At 33.0% G+C, this 7,142-nt stretch overlaps 1 protein-coding gene across 6 annotated transcripts in view; it reads left to right on the forward strand.

Moving 5' to 3' along the window:
* The window catches only part of HELLS (helicase, lymphoid-specific), a 41,745-nt gene that overhangs the window by 15,028 nt on the left and 19,575 nt on the right, over positions 1 to 7,142 (forward strand). For 2 of the 6 annotated variants that reach the window (XM_006831163.1, XM_006831167.1), the window contains 5 exons: positions 542 to 583; positions 2,854 to 3,081; positions 3,428 to 3,610; positions 4,231 to 4,374; positions 4,960 to 5,156. In XM_006831163.1, the coding sequence (XP_006831226.1) occupies positions 542 to 583; positions 2,854 to 3,081; positions 3,428 to 3,610; positions 4,231 to 4,374; positions 4,960 to 5,156 (794 nt within the window). The remainder of the gene's footprint in view (positions 1 to 541; positions 584 to 2,853; positions 3,082 to 3,427; positions 3,611 to 4,230; positions 4,375 to 4,959; positions 5,157 to 7,142) is intronic. The other 4 variants (XM_006831165.1, XM_006831168.1, XM_006831164.1 and 1 more) reach the window with 3 other exon arrangements.

Raw genomic sequence — 7,142 nt, forward strand, 5'->3', positions numbered from 1 at the left:
TGAGCACCGGTGAGGCAGTGGCTAAGCCCTCTATTGCAAATTGAAAGAGAGGTCTGTGGTTTGAACCTGAATTAACTTGAAGACTATGGGATAGTACCTACGATTGTTAGTATTTGTGCTTAGCCTACTTAGGTAAACTCTCAATTTTTTTTAAAGCTGGAAAATAGTGATGTTTGTTTAAGCCCCTCAATATTTTACATACTCCCGACTAACTCTGTGGGCTCAAGCATGGCAACAGTTGTGTCATTGGCCCAGGACCGGGCAGTGTTTGGTTCTGTTGTATATAGGGTCGCTATGAGTTGGTACCAACTTGATGGCACCTTACAACAACAACAATTAACTCTGAATTTTGTAAAAGGCCCTGAGTCAAGCAAACATGTCTATAGTCCTGATTTTGCCTAAGTCATCAATTTAAGGTCTCTGTTACAAATACCTGGAGTCTTCACCTCATTTTCTCATAAAATCAGCACAAAACAGATGTTAAATAAATGAATGAATGGAGCTTATGCCTTATTGTTTTTTATTTTAATTTTCTCAACAGGAAATTTTGTCTGTGGCTAAAAAAAGCAAAAAGGAGGATGAGGTAAGTGATTATGATAGAAATTAATTTTGGGCATTCTATTTGCTTTTCTTACACTACTCTCTTTTAATCACCATTATACATTTTCCTCGCCATTTATTTTTTCTGTTTTCTTTTTAAATGTTTTACCTCTTATTCAAACATACTTTCTTCTGTATCAAATTTTTAGTTTTATTGCATATTCCTTGATGTATACATACTAATGCATGGGTCCTTGTAAGTCTAGGAATAATGCAAGCTGTTTGTAACCATGTGATGTTATACACGAGCCATCTGTGAGGAAGTGGTGAGGATGCCTTAATCCTGTTTCTGGCCTTTAATAGATTTTCTTTGGTTCTATTAGAAAAGTCTTGATTTTCTTTTTGTCTATTTTATGTAGAGCGGTTCCTTGTTATCCATGTATTCACTATTCATGCCCCTACAATTAATAAGAGAAGTAAATGTCAGTAGAACAGAATTATGCACTAGTAGATATTAGTTTCAAAATTTCATTTATATAAAAGATTAATAGGCCCTTAATTGTATGTTTATAAAATGGGAGATATTCTATTTGTCTATCATATAATTTTGTCCAAAATTTATGCCATTAAGTACCTTGATTTTCACTCTTCATTGTAAGAATTACTTCATGGTTTCATATATAACATAGTTATGTTATATAATAATAGAATATGAAACTTTACCTTTATAATATTTATAATTTTAAAGATAAAATCCCAATCTGATCTTCTATTACTATATGCTATGAAATTGTGACCTCATTTTAAGAGGATTCACTTTTTAAATTGTCCTATTTTTGTATCAGATTATTAGGTCTCATTTCTATATTTGCAAGGAGTCCTCGTGTGGTGCTGTAGGATAAGCACTGAACTACTAACCACAAGGTTGGTGGTTCACACTCATAGATGTTGCTCAGAAATCCCGTATTAGGGTCACTATGAGTCAGAACTGACTTCATAGCACTTAACAGCAACATATTTGCAAAGTTCTTGGGAACTCTCTTTATTCTTTTTTTAAAATTTTCTGAAAGTTAGCTACTTAGTGAAAAGATGCTAGCCATTTTTTCCTTTGTTCTATTTGAAAAAAAAAAAAAAGTTTAATTGAGGTATGTTGTTGTGAAGTGCTGTTGAGTCAGTTCTGACCCATAGCGACCCTGTATAGGGTTTCCGAAGAGTGTCTGGTGAGCTTGAACCACCAACACCAACCTTGTGTTTCTAAGTGACTTCAGTCCAGCACATTAACCCACAGCACTACACCAGGACTTCATTGACGGGCATATGGATTGTTTCCAGTTTATGGCTGTCAGGAGTAAGAATACTATTAATATTTTTATTATAAGACTCCTTGTGGACATGTTTTCATGTTTCTTAAATATATGTCTAAGAATTTCTGAGACATGTGGTTTATGTTTATTGATTATCTTTATAAGAAAGTGCAGATCTTTTTCCAAAGTAATGGCACTACTTTATTCTCTCACCAGCTGAATCTTTTTAGTCACTGGTATCTTATTGTCATTTTAATTTGCATTTTAAAAATTTCTAATGATATTTAACATAATTTCATATTCATAGCTATATGCTTTATTTTGTAAAATATTTGTTTATATTTTTTGCCCATTTTATATATTGAGTTTTTCTATTGATACATTCTCTGGATAAAAGTTCCTTGTCAGATTTTATACTGTGTTTTCTCTATGGATTCCCAATCATATTTTCTTAATGGTAAATGTGTTTTTATTTTATAAGATGTATGTAACAAGAAGTGTACAGTTCAGTGACATCAATTACATTGTGCTATGTATCCAGTGCCAAAAATTTAACCATTATCCCAAACAGAAACTCAGTATTCCTCCTTCTCCTATCTCTGATACTAACTAAATAGTAAGCTTTTTTGTATCTAAGCATTTGCCTAATCTAGATATTACATATAAATGGGATCATATAATGTTTATCGTTAATGATAAATTTTAATCAGAAGTTTAAAATTTTTTTACTATTTTATTATTTTTTTTCTCTATGGTTATAGCACTTTTGTGTTGTTGTTAAGTGCCATCGAGTCGATTCTGACTCATAGCAACATTATACAGGGTTCTGAGGAGCAGCTAGTGAGTTTAAACCACCAACTTTGCTATTCAAACCAACCTTACGGTCTAGTGCTTATCCTACGGTGCCATAGGACTGGATAAACTTTAATTCATAGTTACATCTTCTGAAATAAATTTGGATGGGGCTGCATTACGTACCAAATTTCTAATTAAGCTTTTTTTTTAATAGGATGACTGCTCCTCTGCTACTAATCTCTGTATGGAAGATCTTCAGAAAAATAACGATTCAAATAGTATAATTAAAGATAGATTGTCTCAAACTGTTAGACAGAATACTAAATTCTTTTATGACCCCGTTCGCAAATGTAATGGACAGCCAGTCCCCTTTCAGCAACCGAAGCACTTCACGGGAGGAGTAATGCGTTGGTACCAAGTAGAAGGCATGGAATGGCTTAGGGTAATGAATTGTCACTTTTTAATGTTTTCATTTTTATATCATCTACTATTTTGATACATCATAGTTTTAGTTGTTCCTCCCATGTTTCATTGTTATACTTGTGTGTAAATACTTTTTCTGATTTCTTTACTCACACTGTTTAGTCATAAAAAATTATCTTGTCAAAAGTTACTGACATTTTTAAGGTTTTGATCATTGGCTTTCCACAAGTGTTGTTAGAACTTAAGATGTTACCAGGATACATGAATATGTCATATTTGTAATCTTTGGGTATGATTTTTTAAAAAGAAAGCCATTGCTAATTCATTAAGTGCTTTTAATAAACACAGTGTATTATTTTGTTCAGATGCTTTGGGAAAATGGTATAAATGGCATTTTAGCTGACGAAATGGGATTGGGAAAGACAGTGCAGTGTATTGCTACAATTGCATTGATGATTCAGAGAGGAGTACCTGGACCTTTTCTTGTCTGTGGCCCTTTGTCTACACTCCCTAACTGGATGGCTGAATTCAAAAGATTTACACCAGAAGTAAGATATTTATTTATGTTAAAAATATATTATTTCACACATTTCAATGAAATTAAAATATCCATCTTCTATAGTTTATACTAAATTTTGATTGACTGTTGTTCCTTATACGACTTATCTTTCAATCAGAACCATAACCTACGTTATTTTATATAGAGCAATAGGCATTGATAAACTTGGTCATCTTGCCAAAATGTGTTTAGATGATTTTCTGTGCATGTGGATAATTTGCTTCACTTGAGGGAAACTTACGTAGAAGTTTAAAAAGATTGTTTATTCTCACAGTGTTTTATTTTTGTCTCCCACATACACATTTCTGTGTTCCACATTATGTTATTCACATTCTTGCCTTATGAGAAGTAAATGATATTTAAAAAGTAGCTCCCCAACTCCCTCTCCGTAATCTGATTTATCTTGTATTTGTGACTTTTTTGTATGTTTTCTCTGATTCATCCCATGATTCCTTAGCACTTCTTGACTCATTTTGTTACAAAAAAATAGAAAAAAGAATTAAGTTAAATTACATATTTTATCAGAAAATGACCTATATGAATTTTCTAAATAGTTGGTATTTATATTCTGTTCTAAAGTTTATTATAAATCTGTATCAAATCCTGTAGATTACTACTATGTTATATCATGGAACCCAGAAGGAACGTCAGAAATTGGTAAAAAATATTTACAAACGGAAAGGGACACTGCAGATTCATCCTGTGGTGATCACATCATTTGAGATAGCCATGAGAGATCGAAATGCATTGCAGGTACAAATGATCTTCACTTTCTTTGTTCACTGTCTTTGTTATCTATGAATCATATTTCTATTAATTCATTGTACTTTCTCACCATCCAGTAGCATTAAAAAAAAAAATTGTTTCCTGATAGGATTAATTGTATTGTGTATTTTCATCTATTAACAGGAGGTTTATAGAATAGTTGAGGTGAAAGTTACAGATAATCTCTAATAGTAAAATTAAAATCATTGCCACATTCAGGTTCAGAAAAGCTCAGAATATGAGTATTTGTTCAGGACAGCCTCTTCTCAGCGATGTCTTCAGCCAGGGCTCTCTGGTCTCTGTTTATCATGATGTTGTTTATTGGTGCAGTTGTGAGGATTTCTGTTTTCTTACATTAAAGACTGTCCTTTAATCATTGTAATCATTTATAGGAAATTATTAATTTTTCCCATTGATGGATCTAAGGGAAATCATCATCCTAATAGATTTTGAAATACATTCTAAAAATCAGTATCCAACTCAAATAAAGACATGAGTCTTAATTTCAAAATTGTTTTTAGGCAACATTATGAAATTATTATATTTAAATTCTTCCCTCAATTCATTTTCTAGCATTGCTTTTGGAAATACTTAATAGTAGATGAAGGACACAGGATTAAGAACATGAAGTGCCGTCTTATCAGGGAGTTAAAACGATTCAATGCTGATAACAAACTTCTTTTGACTGGTACTCCCTTGCAAAACAATTTATCAGAACTTTGGTCATTGCTAAACTTTTTGTTGCCAGATGTATTTGATGACTTGAAAAGGTAGGTAAGGCAGTTATTTAACTGTTTTGTGTATTTTTCTGAACTTTATGAAAATAAAACACTGACTTTCTCTTTTTTGTAATTCTTTTAGATAGATGAATTAAAATGATAAGATTCTCAGCATGTTCTTATTGTATATATTATATGAGCCACTGTTGAAATAGTTTTATGAGGTTATCAGTAAAGATTAGTGACTTTTTCCTTGCATTGATTATTAAAGGAAACTGTGGATGCTACCCCAGAAAATTATTTCAGTGATGACATTTTCAGATGGATTGTTCTTATTCTTGCAAACAAGACAGGTGAATAGCTAGGTGAAATAGATCCTACATCTCCCATACAAGAAGCTGAGATGTACAGTGGTTATATAACTCATTACTGCCAGAAGCAAAATTAAAACCAAGGTTTCTGATTACAATTTAGTTTACTTTTTATAGTAGAAACTGTATTTGAATCTTATAAAAATCAAAAGTTAAAAATGTTTTTTAAAAATAAATGATATCCTTATATGGAAAGAAGTGATCTTTGCAGACATTACAGACTTAAACACATTGGAAAAATTATTTCAAAATCAGGAGATCAAAATCATTGACTTACATTTGTTTTGGCATCAAAATAAAAACTGTTTGAACAGTTCAAACTCACCAGTTGCTCTTTGGGAACTCTATACGGGTTGCTATGAGTCTGAATCGACTTCATGGCACTTAAGAACACCTGTTCAAAAGAATTAAACTGCACATTTTCCCAAATCATTAAAGTTTTGCAACCAGTTTAATGCTGTCCACCTAACAGTGTTTAGATACAATAAGCATTTTAAGGAAGGTTGAGAAGACCTCAGTAATGAGTGAGGCAGAGAGGTTAGCACAGAAGGTTTTGTTGTTGTTAAGTGCCACTGAGTTGATTCTGTTTCACTGTGACTCTGTATAGAGTTTCTGAGGAGCATCTACCTGGTGGGTTTGAACCTCTGACCTATAAGTTGGTAGTCTAGTTCTTATCCTACAGTACCATACCAGGACTTCTCAGAAGGATATAGTGACTGTTTTGGGAATCTAAAGGGTTGTAATCTTAATAGAATTTTCTCAAGAGACATGAGGTGATCATGTAGGTTATTATTAGGAAGATGGTTTAAGAAAATGTGAAAATGCATTGGTGAGGAAAAGACCAGGAAAGTTGCATTGAGGAATTTTTCCCTTCACAAAAATGTACTTGTACTTGTTGTGCATTCTTTGAGGGTAAGTAAGTAAGTACCATCCTAGTAGGTCAGGCTTACCACACTCACCCTATGTTGTTAAATGCCACCGATCCTCAAACTCAAAGACGTACATGATATGAGGCTTTCTTCTCACACATAATAATTATTTCTCTGAAGTCCTGATGTGCTGTAGGATAAGCACTGAACTACAAGGTCAGTTTGAACCGCAGAGTTGGTTGATTGTTCAAACTCAGTCAGCTGCTCTTCGGAAACTTGATACAAAGTCACCATGAATCAGAAAACTGACTGAATGGCATTTAATAGCACAACTGTACCAGGGTGTCATAACTGCAGTTTTGATGTGTAAATAAACACCGAATTCTTCAGGTGAAGGGTCAGAGAGATGGAAGCACCCCTTCAGAAGTATAGAGTCCTGGATGGGGGAAGAGGTGTCGAGAAACAATGGCTTCACACTTTGATATTTTTGTTTACTAAAAATTTTTATTGCTATGAGTCAGAACTGACTTGACACCACTTAACAAAAGCAACAACAGATTTATTGTGTAGCATTATGTTTTTATTCACTTCCATTTAATTGCTCACTTTACTAGTTTTTCTTACTCTGAGAAATAAAGGTATAGATCAGTGTTTTATCAGTTGAATTTTATAAATATTTGTATAGTAAGTCAGATGTATACTTATATAGTAAGTCATATTTACAGCTCTGGTAGCGTAGTGGTTATGAATCGGGCTGCGAACCTTAAGGTCAGCAGTTCGAAACTACCAGCCGCTCC

The sequence above is a fragment of the Chrysochloris asiatica genome, unplaced genomic scaffold (assembly GCF_000296735.1).
Source record: "Chrysochloris asiatica unplaced genomic scaffold, ChrAsi1.0 scaffold00003, whole genome shotgun sequence".
In the NCBI taxonomy this organism is placed as follows: domain Eukaryota; kingdom Metazoa; phylum Chordata; class Mammalia; order Afrosoricida; family Chrysochloridae; genus Chrysochloris; species Chrysochloris asiatica.